At 41.9% G+C, this 19,445-nt stretch overlaps 1 protein-coding gene across 11 annotated transcripts in view; it reads right to left on the bottom strand.

Moving 5' to 3' along the window:
• nid2a (nidogen 2a (osteonidogen)) overlaps window positions 1–19,445 on the bottom strand; it is a 54,630-nt gene that overhangs the window by 1,744 nt on the left and 33,441 nt on the right. For 5 of the 11 annotated variants that reach the window (XR_005205755.1, XM_037761834.1, XM_037761835.1 and 2 more), the window contains 29 exons: window positions 18,532–18,657; window positions 17,138–17,274; window positions 16,953–17,058; window positions 16,726–16,859; window positions 16,508–16,613; window positions 13,933–14,066; window positions 13,724–13,829; window positions 13,420–13,553; window positions 13,199–13,304; window positions 12,255–12,388; window positions 12,049–12,154; window positions 11,798–11,922; window positions 11,596–11,701; window positions 10,807–10,940; window positions 10,619–10,724; window positions 9,470–9,603; window positions 9,282–9,387; window positions 8,657–8,790; window positions 8,469–8,574; window positions 7,347–7,480; window positions 7,148–7,253; window positions 4,963–5,092; window positions 4,783–4,883; window positions 4,524–4,696; window positions 3,932–4,061; window positions 3,658–3,829; window positions 1,068–1,225; window positions 763–886; window positions 527–639 (listed from right to left, as the gene is read on the bottom strand). Coding sequence is in view for 10 of the 11 variants with exons in the window: in XM_037761834.1 (XP_037617762.1) it covers window positions 527–639; window positions 763–886; window positions 1,068–1,225; window positions 3,658–3,829; window positions 3,932–4,061; window positions 4,524–4,696; window positions 4,783–4,883; window positions 4,963–5,092; window positions 7,148–7,253; window positions 7,347–7,480; window positions 8,469–8,574; window positions 8,657–8,790; window positions 9,282–9,387; window positions 9,470–9,603; window positions 10,619–10,724; window positions 10,807–10,940; window positions 11,596–11,701; window positions 11,798–11,922; window positions 12,049–12,154; window positions 12,255–12,388; window positions 13,199–13,304; window positions 13,420–13,553; window positions 13,724–13,829; window positions 13,933–14,066; window positions 16,508–16,613; window positions 16,726–16,859; window positions 16,953–17,058; window positions 17,138–17,274; window positions 18,532–18,657 (3,621 nt within the window). In the remaining variant the exon portion in view is untranslated. The remainder of the gene's footprint in view (window positions 1–526; window positions 640–762; window positions 887–1,067; window positions 1,226–3,657; window positions 3,830–3,931; window positions 4,062–4,523; window positions 4,697–4,782; window positions 4,884–4,962; window positions 5,093–7,147; window positions 7,254–7,346; window positions 7,481–8,468; window positions 8,575–8,656; window positions 8,791–9,281; window positions 9,388–9,469; window positions 9,604–10,618; window positions 10,725–10,806; window positions 10,941–11,595; window positions 11,702–11,797; window positions 11,923–12,048; window positions 12,155–12,254; window positions 12,389–13,198; window positions 13,305–13,419; window positions 13,554–13,723; window positions 13,830–13,932; window positions 14,067–16,507; window positions 16,614–16,725; window positions 16,860–16,952; window positions 17,059–17,137; window positions 17,275–18,531; window positions 18,658–19,445) is intronic. The other 6 variants (XM_037761839.1, XM_037761838.1, XM_037761843.1 and 3 more) reach the window with 6 other exon arrangements.

Below are 19,445 nucleotides of genomic sequence, written 5' to 3'. Positions count from 1 at the left end.
GTGATGAAACACAAATGTGGGTTTCTGCAGACAACAAAGGTTGCATTTACTGGTAATTATTTACTTTCATATTTGATACCTAATTTGATCCATTTATGCAGATTTTACTTGCTGTCAATGGATTAAAATTGCCATTTTTTTATCTGTTCAAAACGTACCTTAAAGGGAGATTGTCTACCGACATGCGGGTTCCCTACACTCAATGCTGTGCCTGAACACATCCTGTGTAGACACTGAACGTGCTGCTTTCGCTGTAAGAAGCTCATATGTCCTGCTTTTTCCATTAGACTTAAATGCAGTGTCTCTGTGTAAATGCAGCCTTCGGGGTTAAGGTGACATCTGCTGGGAGTTGACTGATGTGATGACATCACTGCACACAAACCAATGAGCTCACTGTCTGCTACACCTTGAAGTGTGTGTGTGTGTGTATGTGTGTGTGTGTTTGGTTGTTATTACACAGAGCCAAAATTACACATCTGAACAGTGTGTGTGTGTTCAGCATTCATTCATTTCACAATACACATACCTGATAGACAGCTGGTGGTTGCTATGGCGATGCCGTACAGGTGAGAGCGCTGGTCAGGCAAGTACTCATCAGTGATCTGACTACTGTCTTTGCTCACTGCGATCACTCCGTCCCTACGAGGCAGAGGAAAGACAAGAGAGACACACTGAGGACGAGGAGGCAGCGGGTGCTTCGTACTGATCAGCTCATCGATTAGTGATCGGTAATGAAGATGAAGACTAGGTAAAGATGGCTACCTCCTCCAGTCAGTGTAGTAGAAGTGGTTCCTGTAGTAGACCATGCTGAACGGGTAGTTGACGGTGGGGTGGACCACTCTTCGACCTGAACCATCCGGGGATACGCACTCCAAACGCTTCGTACCTGACGCGCAGAGCAGAAGAAACACATGGATCATTGTAGTTGGAAGTTTATAGCGTTTATAGCGACGCATCGCAGCGTGATCGGGGCCCAAGTAAAAAGAGTAATTCCCTAGTAGTAATGGCAGCAGCAGTTAACTAGTGGTCACATTGACAGTAGTAGTAGTAGTAGTAGTAGTGTTTACCTGCATCGGCCCAGCAGACTTGTCCAGAAGAGGAGTCATACGTGAGAGCGTTTGGCAGACCGATCCCGTCAGACACTACCACCCTGCGGTTCTGACCGTCCACCGATGCACTCTCGATCTTAGGAGCCTCTCGGTTCCAATCGGTCCAATACAGAGTACTGCAGAGAGGAACACAGGAGGAAGGGATCTCTTTAACACCATTCTGCAAATCATTCAACTTTATCTAGGCTGCATGCGCATTATGATGACCACTTTAAAAGGTCAACATTTTCATGCAGACGAATATTTAAAAAGAAAAAAAAAAAACATCTACAGAGAAAGGTGACGAATAAAAGTATGGCTTTTCCTGAAAAAAAATATTTTGATTGTGAATTAATTTTTTTTAAAACGTTGGTGGGTCCAAAATTAATCTTTTGTTTTATCTCTGTGGAGGATATCTGACATTTGGTTCCTACATCTAACAAAGCCTGTGAGCCAATAGGAAAACGACGCTGGATTGACATGGAAAAAAAACGGATAAATGGGTGAGATTTCCGGGAAGTGTTTGGCAACGACTTGTTGTGAAGTAAATGCAATTGAACGGGGGAGGGAGAATGCTACATCTAGCGGCTGAATGTTATCAATAGCACCTTTAAAGTGGACGAGTAAAACTATTGGTTTCAGCTGTGTGTTTTTGCATGGACTTGTTTTGGTACTGAGCGCTGCGATCTGGCTAATATAAAGAGACAAGAGGAAAAGCACACACACAGAAGAGCGGGTATCTAAAGGTACAAGGGCACGAGGCTCAGGGGACCAGCTGCCTCATGCTGATGAGGTCACGGTCAGGTTACTCTGAGCAACGTGCGACCTTTGACCCCCAGCTCTCCAAGTGTTTCATCTGTATACGTCAGAAGATTTGGACCACACCGGCTGACGCAAATAACACATTTCTCTATTTCAAATACCTCCATTTTTGTCATTCTGCAATGAATCAAATCATATTTTTGTAACAGCAGGATGACAGCAGAGCTTCAGGCAGAGTGTGTGTGTGGGCCGCTTATGACGCCACGCTGTAGATGATGTTGTACATGTGGGGGCAGTCCGCTGGGAACTACAGGTAATACACACCACATGAGCAATCAGCTCACACACACGCCATGTGTGTATGAGTCTGTACGTTAATTAATTTGATGAAGGTATGGCAGAGCAGATGTTGAGACATTCATACGCATGCTTTTATAACGTGTGTGCACGGCCTTCGCTGTGTGTGGTTATGTGTGTGTGAGGGCAACATGTGCAGGCTCAGGAATCACAGAGCACATGCTTCATCATAAGTGTACCCGTGTGAAGCAGTAATTACCTTTAGGACTTGGCTGTTTGTCAGAACACACACACACACACATACTTGGCATTCAGTCAGAAAATAAACTGTCAAAAACTAATATTGTGAAACACACATTTTATGATTTGGGTTATTGCTGCTACGTTTAATCACTCGTATCGACCGCATTAATACACACAAACACACACACATGTTGATTATGCGATTAGCTGCAATGATGAAAAGCAGATGTTGTTCCTGGAGAGCTGACCGACAACGGCCTCGTGCTTTCATTGCATGTGTCCAGGATTAATAGCATCGGTATAGTTTTTTTGGCACAGTTTTGGTGCAACACTGTCAGAAAAAGCCAGAATTATCAAACAGGCGTTACCAAAAGGGACGCTCCACCCAAACCCCATCAATTCCCCTTGCGATATCATCCCGATGAAGTCATGTTTAGTGACCAGACTCAACAAGAATCCTGTCTGCAAAATGGCTTTAAATATAATCTGCTGTACTAATGAATTAGACGCAGGCCTTGTTGACTCATCGCCTGTCTGAGGACTTCAATGTGTTTGTCATAGTAATGGACTGGAAACCATGTGTGTCCTCTCCTGATATTAAACCTCTCTGTATACAGCGTCTCATTCTGCCTCAGTGGAGCACCTCCAGGATGTTACACTTGACCGCGATGAGAGAGAGCGTGTGTGGGCGCTTGTTTGTTTCTTGCTCAGGGAAGAGATTTGTACATGTTAAAGGGATAGTTTGGGTGTTTTGAAGTGTATGAGGTACGTATCCATAGTCAGTGAATTACCTACAGTAGATGACAGGAAACAGACAGGAGTACCACCACGGGAGCAAAGCAAAAATTACAGTTTTTTTAAATGGAGTCTGGCATATAACAGCTTCAGTTCTCCGTCAGAAACATAGACTGTATAGCTGAATCACAGCAAGGAAAACCGGCGAATATATTCTAAATATAGCGTACTCTTAAACTGATTTTTTTAGGTATCTATAATGTGTTTTGCTGCCGCCCCCGTCCACAGCAGTACATTGCTTTGCTCCCGTGCTGGTAACTCCTGTGTTGCCGACCGCCATCTACTGTAGGTAATACACTGACTATGGATAAGTACCTCATGCAACCCCACTTCAAAACACCAGAACTATCCCTTTGAACTGTTCCAAGGCTTAAGAAGTGGCAGGTTTTTTAAGTTGAATGGCTCAAGTTTGTGGATGCCAGAAGACAGAAAGACAAAAAGACAAACTGGTAGATGGACGGAGGGTGTTTACCCGGTGGAGGAGACCACAATGATGGCTCGAGGGTTGACCAAGTCTGTGTCAAACAGCGTCCGCCTCCCGCTGCCGTCCAGGTTGGCGCTTTCGATCAAGTCGGGGTTCGAGTCGACCCAGAACATCAACCTACGCTTGACGTCCACCGCCAAACCCTCCGGACTGACCAGATCTACATAAAGCAGGGACACCACATAGAGAATTTTGAGATCATTTAAAAATATACATTTATAATAGAAAATGAAGGAGTGTGTGAAGAAGTGTGAGTTCTTACTTGTGTTAATGAGGATCTCTGGCTCGGCACCAGTCGCCATCGAAGCTCTGTTGATTGTTCTCGCAGACAAATCTGTCCAATAGACTTGGTTCTCTTTGCAGTCATGGGCTATACCGACAACTATGGAACCCTGGACACACACACATGAACATAAGCATACACATAATGAGATATGTCAACATTACTAGAGCCGTATCAGTATTCACATCATGCGGCTCGCCCCTTTTTGTTTGTTCTATTTCCAGTTTTGTCTCTTAAAGGGATAGTTTGGGTGTTTTGAAGTGGGGTTGTATGAGGTACTTATCCATAGTCAGTGTATTACCTACAGTAGATGACGGCTGACACCTAAAAAAATCAATATCAGTTTAAGCGTACGATATATTTAGACTATTTTCACTGCTTTACCTTGCTGTCAGACACTACAGTATACAGTCTATTTTTTCCAATGGGGAACTGAAACTGTTACGTATGCATCTTTCTAAATAATCAAAGAACCACAGGAATTATCTATGTGCATAAGAACCATAAGAAAATAGATACCAGAAGTAAAAATGTATGTATGGAAGCGTGTGTGTATCCATTCATCTCTTACATGTAGAGTCAGTAGTGTTTTGGACCGGGCTCCATCTAGTCTGGTCCCGTTGAGAGGCAGCGCTCCTATCTTCTGTCCCTGAGCGTACAGCAGTGTGATGTCAGTGTTTGGCGGAGGAGTCACATCTGGGCGGGGCAATGGGCGCACGGTGGGCGGGGCCACTGAGGGAAGGCCTGGGACAGGATTGGACGGGTTAAAAAAAACAAACATTCAATGTAATTTTGACCACGACATGTCGTACAGGTGAAAAGATACTTACATGCAGGTTTGACGACATCATTCGATCGGGTACCAGGAACCTCCCGCCCGTCCTGGTCCACACACCAGCAGTAAGTGGTCTCTCCATAACACTGGACCGGACTGAGAGAGACAATTCCCTTTTTCAAGTCATTTGTCATTAAAAAACAATTTCAACTGTTTTTTTGTGTGTGGCGTGTACCTGAATAGTCCATCTTCCTCACACTGAGGCACGTATTGTTGTGGCTCTGGTGTCCCACCGTAGTGCTCGATCAGACTGGCCCTCCATCGCTCGCACACACTCTCAGGACGCTGGGTTGGAGCCACGGGGACTGTGGGGGACACAAGTCAAACAAACCCAACGCTTTAAAGAGGACCTATTATGCTTATTTTCAGGTGCATACTTGTGTTTGGGGTTGTGATTGTCAACCGAACCAAACTCTTCGGACTCCGCTGCAGCTCCGCTCTAACTAGCTTTGTTTAAGGACGTTCCAAACTAGCCGCTAGGCAGGTATCATGCAAATGTGTTACTTGGTGACATCACCACGTTACGGAAGAAAAGGCGGGCTGTCAAGCGAGGCGTTTCAGGCAGTTCAGGAGCAGTGTTTCTGTGGGGGGAGAGGAACTCCCTTTTCGTGTGGACTTTGTAGATTTGCAGAACTTTTACGTGCACAAAAAACTACATGACACACTAAAGGAAAGGGAAAAATGCACAATAGATGCTCTTTAAAGTTGAATATAATGCTACATGGCTGTAAAAATTACAATTCAGATCCCGTTCTGTTTTATTTATCATTATTTAATCATATTCTCAGGGTGTTTTTCTAGCTCCAGTTTATATTCCAGTGATAGGCGGTGCGCTTGATTAATGGTGTGGAGAGGCCCTGTGTTTAAAGAGGCACACACACATCTTGCTTTTGTCAATATTGTTTACCTTGTAAAATCTCTTTAATAACTCACTTTATGGGAGAGCTTTAAAACTAAACCTGAAACCACTTTAGGCTTCCACTAATGTTTATTCTGGCCTCTCTCTCACTCGCTGAACATTTCTAAGAAGGAGATTAGGATAATATTATAAAGGAGGGTGAGAAGAGGATAGCTCTATAGTGAGAGATCAGAGAGGTTAAGAGTGACTAAACACTTAGACTGATGTCTCGCTAAGTTTTTCCAGCAGGATTTATTGTAGTAGCGGTTAGCACGCTGTAACCCAGTCTCATGAATCACTTGGTTTTACTTCTATTTACTGTTTTAACCACATGACCAACTGGGTTTAGTGGTTCATGACGTCCTTCCGAGAAATCGACAGCATGTGGACTGTCCACTAAATCAATGATATTTCAATCCCCAGGCTGACTTACTGTGTTGGCAATGAGCTGCATGTGGGCACACAAATTTGAGAGTTTAATGTCGGTGTTTGATGCTTGCGTCACATAAACTTCTAAGTTTGGCACAAATATAATTCATGAACTGAAATGATCAAATTATGGGGTTCCATTCACGCAAACAATTTAAGTTTTTTGTCTTAACATCTGATTTGGAGCAGAGGATATGGATTCAAAACTTAAAATAAGCAGGAAATGCCCTTGACTGGGGCTGTACTGTGCAGCTTCCAGGTCTAATGAAACAAAGTTCATATAAGTTACAAATCTACGAGCATGTGTTTCTGTCTGTGCAGCATCTGCAGGGCGGGTTGTAACACTGTTTAGTCACTCAGCTGGTCAGGCAGCCCGTCCACTATTGGTTTGGTCGCCTGGCAACGGCCGACTGCTCATCTTACCACGAAATGACCACTTGAAATGTTTGGATGGAATTTATAGCAAGAACTGAATTTATAGAGCGGCCTCTGTGTGTACATTAGAGGGTGAGTGAGAGGGTGAGAGAGGATCACAGGGTCACACAGAGAGAGAGAGAGAGAGAGAGAGAGAGAGAGACAGAGAGAGAGAGAGAGAGAGAGAGAGAAGGGGAAAAAAAAATAAAGTGATGTTTTTCAGTTTAAATTGTTAATTACCACGAGCACATTACTAAGTAACTACCCAAAAGTCAGAGGTCAAGGGACTCCTTTGAAAATGGCCATGCCAGTTTTTCCTCGCCAACATTTAGCACAAGTTTGGAGCGTTATTTATCCTCTTTCCCTATAAACTAGTATGAAATGGTTGGTACCAAAGGATTCCTTCGATTTTCTAGTTTATTATGATACCAGTAACTTCACTCAAGCTTTAAACTGAGCCAGCTACAACATAAAAAAGCGTTAAAGAAATTAGTGGCATTAAAACTAATTTTGCCAACATTTTTGCCAAAATGTCCAACTATTCTTTTAATCCGAATTGTATTTCGCTTGGATGCACAAACATTTGTGAAAGTGTCTCAAGCAGTGATAACAGTCTCACCTGTTCTGTCACAGTCTACATGTGGTGTACCAGGTGGAGTCCTGGTCCCTGCTCTCTCCTGTCCTCTACTGTCCACACACCAACAACGTCCAGTGGAACCGTGGCACTGAAATACATAAGAATTAAAAAGAATATTAACCATAATGAGAAGAAGAACAAAAAACAAGTGAAACACACACATAGATAAATCACAGTTTACCTGTTGAGATGTGTACTGTCCTACTGCATCACACTGAGGTACATAGGCTCCAACTATAGGGTATCCCTCTGGACTGGTGGTCTGTACACTGGCTCTGTGGTGCTCACAGTGAGTTTTAGGACGCTCCGGTTCATCTGGAGAAAATTAACAAATCTACATCAGTTATTAAGAAACAAACAAGCGCTCTTGGCAACTATAGAAGTCATTGATCATTATGATTTAATGAAAATCTTTCATATGTCTCCTAACTGTCAAGACTACCCTCTTTGCTGTCAATCCCTATCCGGTCCTCTGACTCTATGCAGATGATATTCTACTTTTATTCGCAACCTCAAGCTGTCTACTCATCACCTTAACTTAGAAAACGACATCAAACTATATTCTTTCCTGGTAATCCTGACCTCTGACTGTGCATTCAATCACTTGTATTCACTTTATTTACAATGTTTCGTTCAGAATCCTACATTCTATCAATCGCTTGTATTCAAGTTTTTAATTCGATGCACCTCTCTGTAAGACTTTCTGGTGTGCAATAACTTAACTAATCCTGACCTCTGAAACACCTCTATCATTAAAACAATATTGATTCCTGCACAGACTGTTATTTTAGTACAATCACTGACAACCATCTGGTATGCATCATGGACAATTCTTGTTCTGCGGGTCTGCAATCTACAACATTTGGCTCGTTCAAGCTCTTCTCATGTCCTGTATAAACTATAAATACTTCTGGCTGGCCTCGTAAAGGATTCTTGCCAGCCTGTACAAGTCATCCAGAATGCTGCAGAACGTTTGTGTCTGCTTCACTCTGATCTCCTGCTTCTTAGCTGAGATGTTAAAACAACCTTGTTATATCCACTGTAACACTCATATATGAAGATAAGATAAGATAAGATATTCCTTTATTAGTCCCACAGTGGGGACATTTGCAGTGTACAGCAGCAAAGGGGATAGGGCAAAAAACAAGATGCATCAGCTAACACAGTAAAAAAAGAGCTAAACAAAGTGTAACAAAATATGAACCATTTAAATAGAAGGAAGTATAAAAATAGGAGCAGTATATACAGTATTGACAATAAACAGACTATTAAAAAACATGGCCTATGGTGTTTTTGGGCTCACCTGGTTTGTCACAGTCTTTGGGTTGTGTACCAGGTGGAGTCCTGCTTCCTGTTCTCTCTTGTCCCCTACTGTCCACACACCAGCAATGTCCAGAGGAACCGTGGCACTAACACAATATTGAAAGATTATTTAGGTATCATTAAGCCACGGTAAAATACGGTTAGACAGGTGTGTTACTCGATGCTAACCTGCAGTGGTAGGTACTGTCCTTCAGCGTCGCATTGGGGCACATAAGCTCCAACTATAGGATATCCGTCTTGACTGGTAGCCTGAGCTCTTTCTTTGTGGAGTTCACAGTGAGTTTTAGGACGCTCTGGTTCATCTGGAAAAAATGGAAAGATCTACATAAGTTATTATGAAACACACAAGGGCTCCTGGCAACTATAGAAGTCATTAGTCATCATGATTTAATGAACATCTTTCATATGTCTCCTGACTGTCAAGACTGCCCTCTTTGCTGTCAATCCCTATCCGGTCCTCCGACTATATGCAGATGATACTCTACTTTTATCAACAACCTCAAGATGTCTCGATGATCCCTGACAACCATCTGGCATATTTCATGGACATACATTGTTCTACATTTGGCTTGTTCAAGCTCTTTTCATGTCCTGTATAAACAATATACTATAAATACTTGTGTCTGGCCACGTAAAGGATTCTTGCCAGCCTGTACGAGTCATCTAGAACGCTGCAGAATGTTTGCGTATATAACTTCTTCACTCTGACCTCCTGCTTCTTAGTTGAGATGTTAAAATAACCACGTTATATCACTCATATATGAAACATGGCCTAAGGTTTTTTTGGGCTCACCTGGTTTGTCACAGTCTTTGGGTTGTGTACCAGGTGGAGTCCTGGTTCCTGTTCTCTCTTGCCCCCTACTGTCCACACACCAACAATGTCCAGAGGAACCGTGGCACTAACACAATATTGAAAGATGATTTAGGTATTATTAAACCACGGTGAAAGGTGGTTAAACAGGTGTGTTAATCGATGCTAACCTGCAGTGTTAGGTACTGTCCATCAGCGTCGCATTGGGGCACATAAGCTCCAACTACAGGATATCCGTCTTTACTGGTAGCCTGAGCTCTTTCTCTGTGGTGTTCACAGTGAGTTTTAGGACGCTCTGGTTCATCTGGAAAACATTTACGAAAGTTATTAAGTAACACATCAATTGTTTCTAGCAAATCTCAAGTTGCAGGTCTCGGCGATGTCAGCTAAAATCCGAAATGTGTTACTGAGTCAACATGTTGGTAATGTTTCACAGATTGGCCTGGACCTCAACATGCCTCATTAAAGAGGACGACTACCAAGACTACACCCCTTGCTGTCCTCCTGTCCCACCCAGTGGGCTACCTCCAAGTCTGAGAATTGAAGCCAATCCCGAAGTGCCTTAAACCTGCATTCTTTCTAATAGCCAGCAGGGGGCGACTCCTCAAAAAGAAGTCTGATTGTATAGAAATCTATGAGAAAATGAGCCTACTTCTCACTTGATTTATTAACTCAGTAAACATTGTAAGCATGAGTTTATGGTCTCAATCACTAGTTTCAAGTCTTCTTCAATACAGCACGATGTTCATTTAGTAAATGATTGTCCCATTTAGATTTCAAATTGACCATAAACAAGATGGAGACGGCCAAAAAACAAGATAGAGACGGCCAAAATGCCGAACTGCCGACTTCAAAACGGCAGTCCACAAACCAACGGGTGACATCACGGTGACTACGTCCACGTCTTATATCCAGTGTATGGTCCCACTATGCTGATGACTATCTCATCAGCCATCTGATCTCTGAAATGCCTCCCCGTCCTCTTTGATGGTATCATGATGACTCCTGCACAGACTGCAGTCTTTGTACAATCCCTGACGTACCCTGAATACGTGGCATTCATTACGGCCATTTTCTCGTTCTATAGGTCTATACTGTACAACATCTGACTCTACTCAGTACAATTATAGATCCCCCCTTGGCTATGCTTAACCCCTACAACTCATCTAGAATGCAGAAATGATGTGTTATCATCCTGCACCTTCCCTCTGGCCTCTTGCGTCTTAGTTCAGATGGTACAACCTGATGCACATATCCACCCTGAGAGTTTGGATCAATATGAAAGTCACTCCAACGGCAGCTAGAATTAGCAGTCTCACCTGGTTTGTCACAGTCTTTGGGTTGTGTACCAGGAAGTGTCCTGGTTCCTGCTCTCTCCTGCCCCCTACTGTCCACACACCAACAATGTCCAGTGGAGCCGTGGCACTGAAGCAATAATGGAAGATCATTAGGTATTATGTCTACAATTCTATTCTTGTTAATCCACACAATGTCACAAGATGTTTACCTGAAGGGATATGTACTGTCCTACTGCATCACACTGAGGTACATGGGCTCCAACTATAGGATATCCCTCTGGACTGGTGGTCTGTACGCTGTCTCTGTGGTGCTCACAGTGAGTTTTAGGACGCTCTGGTTCATCTGGATAACAAAGATAACAAAGATTGATGCATTTTCACAAGTCATCAGGAAAAATTGGTGTTACTAGCAAAACAGAGGTAAGATATTATGTTTTCTCATAGACTTTCTGTTCTTCCTAAAGTACAATATGTAGAAAATACCAATTCAACACATCAATATCTTTCACAGAGTAATAGCCCAAATAAAGTCCAAATAACCGTTTTTAAGATTATACAACCTCATTTTTTTGCTTTTGCTGATGGACTCTCTCTTTCCTCAGTCCCTTTAAACTTCCGTTTAAACATCAGCGAAATTAGTAGTAAGGAACATCCCTATTTTTACCACACATCTCCTGCACTGGGATCCCACATGGCTCAGTCCTGAGCCCACTACTCTTCCTCTCCTTCGGCTCTATTGGGACAACTCAAAATCTTCCAGCTACTGCTGCTACTAGCTTGTTCAAGATCTAGTCATATCCCTGCACGTGCTACTGAATAATCCCATCTGACTGGGCTCCTAAAGTATCCTCTTAAGTCCCTAAAGCATGCTCCGAAAGTTGCACAACTGATTTTACCCACCATAGATTATCATTATTCATCCGCTTCATTTTGGTTTCACATAATACTTGAATGTGTCTATGCAACAAGACTTTAGCAGCTAGAAACAGCAGTCTCACCTGGTTTGTCACAGTCTACAGGTGACGTGCCAGGTGACGTCCTGGTTCCTGCTCTCTCCTGTCCCCTACTGTCCACACACCAACAGTGTCCAGAGGAACCGTGACACTGAAATATACAAGAATAACAAACCATTATTACACATAATACGGCTTATGACAGAGCAAAGACGTTATGTCTTTATCCATTAAAGCCAGATCTTACCTGTTGAGACGTGTACTGTCCATTTGAATCACACTGAGGTACGAACACTCCAGGTATAGGATATCCCTCTGGACTGGTGGTCTGGACACTGTCTCTGTGCTGCTCACAGTAGGTTTTAGGACGCTCTGGTTCACATGAGGATTTCAGATTAAATAATAGTAAATAAATAGTCACACCGGAGTACAAATACCTTAGTGATGATATTCTTCAGAGCTAGTAGCCGACATGTAAGCAATAAAACTTTCCCTTACCTGGTTTGTCACAGTCTGTAGGTGGTGTACTAGGCGGAGTCCTGGTTCCTGCTTTCTCCTGTCCCCTACCGTCCACACACCAACAATGACCAGTGGATCCGTGACACTGAAGCAATAATGATCGATATCAACATTATAGTTATATTTCTCCATATTACTCAAAGTTGCATGACATTAATAAATAAAATCTGTCACCAGATGCTTACCTGCAATGATATGTACTGTCCGTTATCGTCACACTGAGGTACGTAGGCTCCAAGTAGAGGATATCCCTCTGGACTGGTGGTCTGTACGCCGTCTCTGTGGTGCTCACAGTGAGTTTTAGGACGCTCTGGTTCATCTGGGGAGATAAAGATGGACAATAGCAGGATCATATGCATATTCTTTTAGAGCATGTATAATAGAAAAATATAAAGATATTATTTATAAGCCATATTGCCCAGCCCTACTACTAACCTATATATATAATACTTATTATTAAGATATGGAGTGCAGTCAGTAATCAGTTATCATAAACACTAATTGCAGTCTACCATAAAACTTAAATGTCATTATCATAATTACATCATCCTTTACTGCAGAGGCTACTACTTTAGGTTAATGCTGGATGTGTTTGTGTAAAGACCTGCAAATGTACTTTAAAGGGCACATTTTATTTTTATTTTATGTTTATTTTCGCACTGACAACTCAGAGATCAACAGAGCTGAAGGTCGGTATAGACCTGTGTCAGCTTTTAGTTAAATAACATATATATATTGTAAATGTAATGTTTTCCTCATACTTTTTTAGCTTCATCTTACTGTTATACCTAGCCGTCTTTTACGTTCAACTTCCCACCACACACACAGTCTCGCAGTGATATCACCTGTTTTTCCAGGCATTTCAAGGCTGTGACCCAATGACCTCAATAGTGAACCACTTACAAGGTTAGACATACACTCACATAAACGTGCCGTCTGTTCGACTTGTCGTTGAGCTGAGGAATTAGTGGGTTCACAGGTCAATGTTTAGCGAGAAAGCCTTGGAGAGCCGTGACATAATACACCTGCTGACGCTGGTCCTGTTACTGCACATAACAAGTTTGAAGCACTGATAGGAAGCTGAATAGAGGGAGAGCTCTGTCTATTCATCTAAATGTTTCTTTCTCACCTGGTTTGTCACAGTCTGTTGGCGGTGCACCAGGTGATGTCCTGGTTCTTGTTCTCTCCTGTCCCCGACTGTCCACACACCAACAATGTCCAGTAGAGCCGTGACACTGAAAATATACTTTTTGTTAATTACATGCAGTCAGATTTGTTTTATGTTAAATTAAATGAAATTAAAAAACAACATCTGTCGGTTAAATAGCCATTCACTCATTAGATGCTGACCTGCAGTGGTGTGTACTGTCCGTTAGTGTCACACTGAGGTACGTAGGCTCCAACTATAGGATAACCCTCTGGACTGGTGGTCTGCACGCCGTCTCTGTGGTGCTCACAGTGAGTTTTAGGACGCTCTGGTTCGTCTGGGGAGGAAAGCCCGACATTTGTTTACACAAGAACTTTTGAAGCACTGTAAGATATGGATGTGGAGCTGGGAATTTCCCTGAAATTAGATCCCATTTGGTATGCTAAAAACAGCAAAACAGCAGCCCTAAGCCTAAATCCAATGACAAGCATTTCCAAGAAATCTCACCTGGTCTGTCACAGTCTCTGGGTGCCGTACCAGGTGAAGTTCTGGTTCCTGCTCTCTCCTGCCCCCTTACGTCCACACACCAACAATGTCCAGTGGAATCGTGACACTAAAACAACAATAGCAGTAACCATAATGAATTCATGTATTTTACGTTTTACAGTTAAATTACTGATGTAAAAATATCACAAAAACAAATCACAATCACTGACTTGTAGCGATGCGTACTGTCCGTTATCGTCACACTGAGGTACGTAGGCTCCAAGTATAGGATATCCCTCTGGACTGGTGGTCTGTACGCCGTCTCTGTGGTGCTCACAGTGAGTTTTAGGACGCTCTGGTTCATCTATAAAGGAAGAAAAAAATGAAATGATAATCAAAATTATTAGAGAATGCGCTGTTGGACAAATACGTGATCAGGTACTAATGCTGAAATTTCGTTGTCATGCCGGTTATCAAGTTCTAGTATGTACATTTGCATACATCTTTTGACCCCATCATATCCTGTTCAAATAATAAGCTTCAAGACAATTTGTTTATTAAATAAATAGGTTTCAAAAAGTGGAAAGTGTTGTGGTGGCAGTTTCTGTTAAAACAAGACACAAACCAACGTAACAACTTGTCTTTCAGTGAATTTAATAAAAAGGCATACATTAATAACTAAAACATCTGCAGATGGACTGCAGATGAACTCACGAGCACAGCCACCTGTTGTGGACTGTGGCAAGTGAGCCCCGAATACAAAGAGTAGTCAGTATTTATACATTTAAAGCATAACACGAAGATAAGTGCAAAGAAGAAAAGAAGAGAAGGATAGAAAGTGTATCAATGCGTCAACACACAGCAGACAACAGAGCATCACAAGACATAACAAGTATTTCAGCAATCTGTTGTTTGCAGTTACAGAGAACTAAAATGTCAGGTCACTGTCCTATGGTGACGAAGTTGAACATGTGAGGCCCTGAGATTATCTAAAGGTACAGTGTTAAACTGCAGATATGAAAATTGCCATTACATTCCTCCCTTTGAGCATTCTATGCTCACTTAATTAATTAACATATCTGATTACTACTAGCACCGTTGTAATACACAAAATCAAAGTGTGAAGATACTATGTGATTTTGATTTAAGTATATGAGAAAGAAGGAATTAAACTCAGACAATATCATCATAAAATGGTGGCGTCCACCCTGGAGGTGGAAAAAGGTCAGGAATGCCTTTCTCCAGCTGTGGTGTATGTACATATTGTCCAACAGTAGATTTGATCAAAGAGGCAATCATAGCTTTAGCACAAGGAAAATGCATAATCAATTTAACAAGTCTGATGTACTCTGTAACACATATAACATAATAAAAAATAATAACTAAAACATCTGCAGATGGACTGCAGATGGACTCACGAGCACAGCCACCTGTTGTGGACTGTGGCAAGTGAGCCCCGAATACAAAGAGTAGTCAGTATTTATACATTTAAAGTATAACATGAAGATAAGTGCAAAGAAGAAAAGAAGAGAAGGATAGAAAGTGTATCAATGCGTCAGCACACAGCAGACAACAGAGCATCACAAGACATAACAAGTATTTCAGCAATCTGTTGTTTGCAGTTACAGAGAACTAAAATGTCAGGTCACTGTCCTATGGTGACGAAGTTGAACATGTGAGGCCCTGAGATTATCTAAAGGTACAGTGTTAAACTGCAGATATGAAAATTGCCATTACAGTGGTGTCCCATCTACTTTTTAACGCTAAGTTTGGTTAAGAAGTTATCTTTCTCTTCTTCCTTGCTGGTGAAGATGAGGCAGACCAGGATGGTGTCATCTGCATATGGGAGCACGTTTTTGTGATTTACTGGCCAGATGTGTCACACTGGATCAAAGATTACATCAGCAGCTAATGGTACATCCTGGTGTGAAAGTTTACACACATTCTGGGGTTATTAGCCTTTAACTATTTTGTTTTGCCTCATTGGCTTTTAAAGGGGCCCTCCACTGATTTTACACAACAACTTTAGTTTACTGGTTACGGTTAATCCAACTAAGCATGTGAAAACAGTTGTATAACGTCTTCTGTGGCTCTGGAGGAGATTTGTCAAGTCTGAGGATATATCTCTGATGATGTCATAGTGACAGAGTTTCCCATAGTGGGGTCCAGGGACCACCAGGGGTCCTTGAGGGGGTTCCCCAGTAAAAAGAGGAATCATTTATTTCCATCCATAAGTAACACAATGACAGAATGTAGGACTATTTTGGTCATGGGTTTCATACACTTTCTGTAATAAAACATCTAATAGAAAAAAATCCTATCAGATTGGGGACTCTGGGACAAAATCTTATCAAATGGGGTCCGTGGTCTAGTTGGTTTTTGGGTCCTTGACGTGAAAAAGTTTAGGAACCACTGGACTAGGAAACCACAAATTCATAACAGAAAGTCTGCATTACAAACTGAAGGTGTGGAGTTGGAAAGACAAGGATGTTACCAGGCATCCACCTAGACTCCACCCAGTTGCATTATGGGAAATGAAGGACCCAATGTTTTTGGAGCTTGACCTATACCAAGTCAAGATGTCTCTGCTGCTTCGATTTTGACCGTTCTTTTTTGCTGTCTCTCACACGTTCCCTAACTTTATGGAAGTCAAACACTAAGTGACTGACGTACCCCTTTAATGTAAGACCCTAGTATGTCAAGATAATATTTGTGTATTTCTGTAGTACAATCTGAGCAAATGGATTTCCATGTCAGAGAACATCTACATTTTGGGATGGACTAAGAACAATGCATCTTCCTTACCTGGTTTGTCACAGTCTGTGGGTGTTGTACCAGATTGTGTCCTGGTTCCGGCTCTCTCCTGTCCTTCACCGTCCACACACCAGCAATGTCCAGTGGAGCCATGACACTGCAGTAAATAATACCAGCAATAACATCAATAACATAATACTATAGTTTATTTGTATGAAATTAAGAAAATTTTCAGTTGGAGGTGATAACAAGTCCTTTCAAACACGAACCTGTAAAAGTATGTACTCTCCATTAGTGTCACACTGAGGTACGTAGGCTCCAAGTAGAGGATACCCTTCTGGACTGGTGGTCTGTACGCTGTCTCTGTGGTGCTCACAGCGAGATTTAGGACGCTCTGGTTCCTCTGGAGAGATAAACAACAAAGTTTAACAAAGTTAAAAACACAGATGTTGCCATCAAGCAATCACTCTTTGATGCTTTGAGACTGTAAGCTTACCCGGTCTGCCACAGCCTCTAGGCACTGTACCAGGTGGAGTCCTGGTTCCCGCTATCTCTTGCCCCCTATCGTCCACGCACCAACAATGTCCAGTGGAGCCGTGACACTGCAATGAATATTAAACGTTGTCAAATCAGCACTTCAGGTCATCAGTCAGCCATGCACTTTACCATTCCATCAGTCACCTGCAGTTGTCGGTAGCGTCCGTCATGGTTGCACTGAGGGACGAAGGCTCCGATACTGGGTCGACCGCCTTGTTCACCCCCACTCTGCAGGCTGTCTCTGTGCTGCTCGCACTGGCTCTTCGGGCGAACTGTCTGTCCTGTAGACAAATAATCAGGGCTGTGTATTGGCAAGAATCTGGCGATACGAAACGTATCATGATACAGGGGTTACGATTTAATATATTGCGATGCTGTGAGCAAGGTGATATATTGCGATTTTTTAAATGTAATTTTAGGAAAAATGTCATAGTATAAATAACACACCGCCATATGCATAAAAAATAAGTAAAAAAAAAGGTTTACTTTTTTTGTGCAATCAGAACAGAGGGATGTTGTGTGGGCGTTTTTGAGAATTGATACAGTAGAACAAAACATAATATTGCGACTTTTTCTTACACCCCTACAAATAAAACAACATATATGACATATATATATATATACTATATTTTATTATTGTTTCTTTTCTTTCCTCCCATAGCTTTCCCATAGTTGGTTTATTTTGGATATGTATTGTTATTCATAAATCATATCTATCAGTTATTTCCACATTGCATACATATTCATTTATTTGTTTATGTTCCTGTCAAGCTGTACTTTCGAATATGTTTCTATTAGGGCTGTCAATCGATTCAAATATTGAATTGCGATTAATTGCATGATTGTCCATAGTTTATCGCAATTGATCGCACATTTTTTATCTGTTCAAAATGAACTTTAAAGTGTCAGTGTGCTGACTTGACTATGACTTTCCCCAAACTCCTTGTGATTATCATAAAGTGGGCATGTCTGTAAAGAGGAGACTCGTGGGTACCCATAGAACCCATTTTCATTATCATATCTTGAGGTCAGAGGTCAAGGGACCCCTTTGAAAATGGCCATGTCAGTTTTTTCCTGACAGTTTGGAGCGTTATTTGGCCTCCTTCAGGACAAGCTAGTATAACATGGTTGGTACCAAGGGATTCATTGGGTTTTCTAGTTTCATATGATACCGGTATCTTCACCCTAGCTTTAAAACGCTACAACCTAAAAATTGCAAGTTGCGGTAATGCATTACAAAATTAGTGACGTAAATTTGCGTTAACGCGTTATTAACTCTGACATATTTGTTTATGTTCCTATCAAACAAACTGTAGTTTTGGATGTTTTTATAAAACAATGTACAGTGTTTTAATAGAAAAACTGATCAATTCTCATGCGGAGAGTTAAATTAAACTGTATAAAACATTATAAAAATACAATTATGATAGTTATAACCTCAAAGCAGATCTTTCTGAGGTATCAAAAATTATATCAGTCAAATTTTAGCAAATTTTGTTACTATCATGCATCGCTACTATAGTGGCAATTTGACTGACCTTGCTGCTGGGAACAGTAGAAACCATCACCATAAAAGCCAGGCTGGCACTGACAATGGAAGGAACCCAGTGCATTGATACATCTGGCACTGATGTGGCATGGAGAGGAGCTGCATTCGTCCATATCTAAGAAAATAAAATCAACAACCACATCCTCAAATAGGAATTTGGGAACAAACATAAACCCCACTAATCTATACTGATGTATATCTGGCTCTTATCAGTGTTTGCTTTGTGGTTTTGGATCATGTCCAGGCCTTATGTAAAGTATCTGTCAAGCAGGGAGGCAGGGAGGTAGGGAGGGTTTGAAGGAAGTTCATCAAAAGTTCACACTGATGGGTGAAAGGAGGACACACACACTGGCAGGACCTCTCTCCTCCACACATTCCAAAGCAAAACACACATTGTGTCATTGCTCCATTTGTCTTTCACTTTCACCCCCCCTCTCCTGTCTAATCTCACCCCCTCTCCTTCCCACCCCTGGTTCTCACATTTGTCACCCATCCTCCCCTCTCGCCGCGTTGCCTCGCTTTTGCAGCTGTGCGTTGCTGTTGTGGAACAAATGTTATGCCTGCGCTCGGACAAATATGTGGATTCTCTTCCAAATGTTCGGGTCATTTTGGAACACGCAGTTCTACATGCTCCAAAAAAATCTCTTATGTGACCAACAAAATGTAACATGGACAGTGATGAAGATGGGAGAATCGTGATGAAGTATATGTTTGCATGCAGGAAGACTTGATTCAGCAGAAAGCAGCATGCTTAGTGGTTCTAGCTGACGTTTAACTGAATGCTTAGTGGCTTTAGTCTTTCAGTTAAATGATAGAGTGTCATTAAGCTCGGCTCAAAGACAAACCACTACAATTGTCGTTCATTTTAATTAACAGGCGTTGAAACGTGTTGAAACAATTTCA

The sequence above is a fragment of the Sebastes umbrosus genome, chromosome 24, assembly GCF_015220745.1.
Source record: "Sebastes umbrosus isolate fSebUmb1 chromosome 24, fSebUmb1.pri, whole genome shotgun sequence".
NCBI classification, from domain to species: Eukaryota; Metazoa; Chordata; class Actinopteri; order Perciformes; family Sebastidae; genus Sebastes; species Sebastes umbrosus.
Note: the sequence above shows the minus strand (reverse complement) of the source record. Positions and strands in the feature narration are given on the sequence as shown.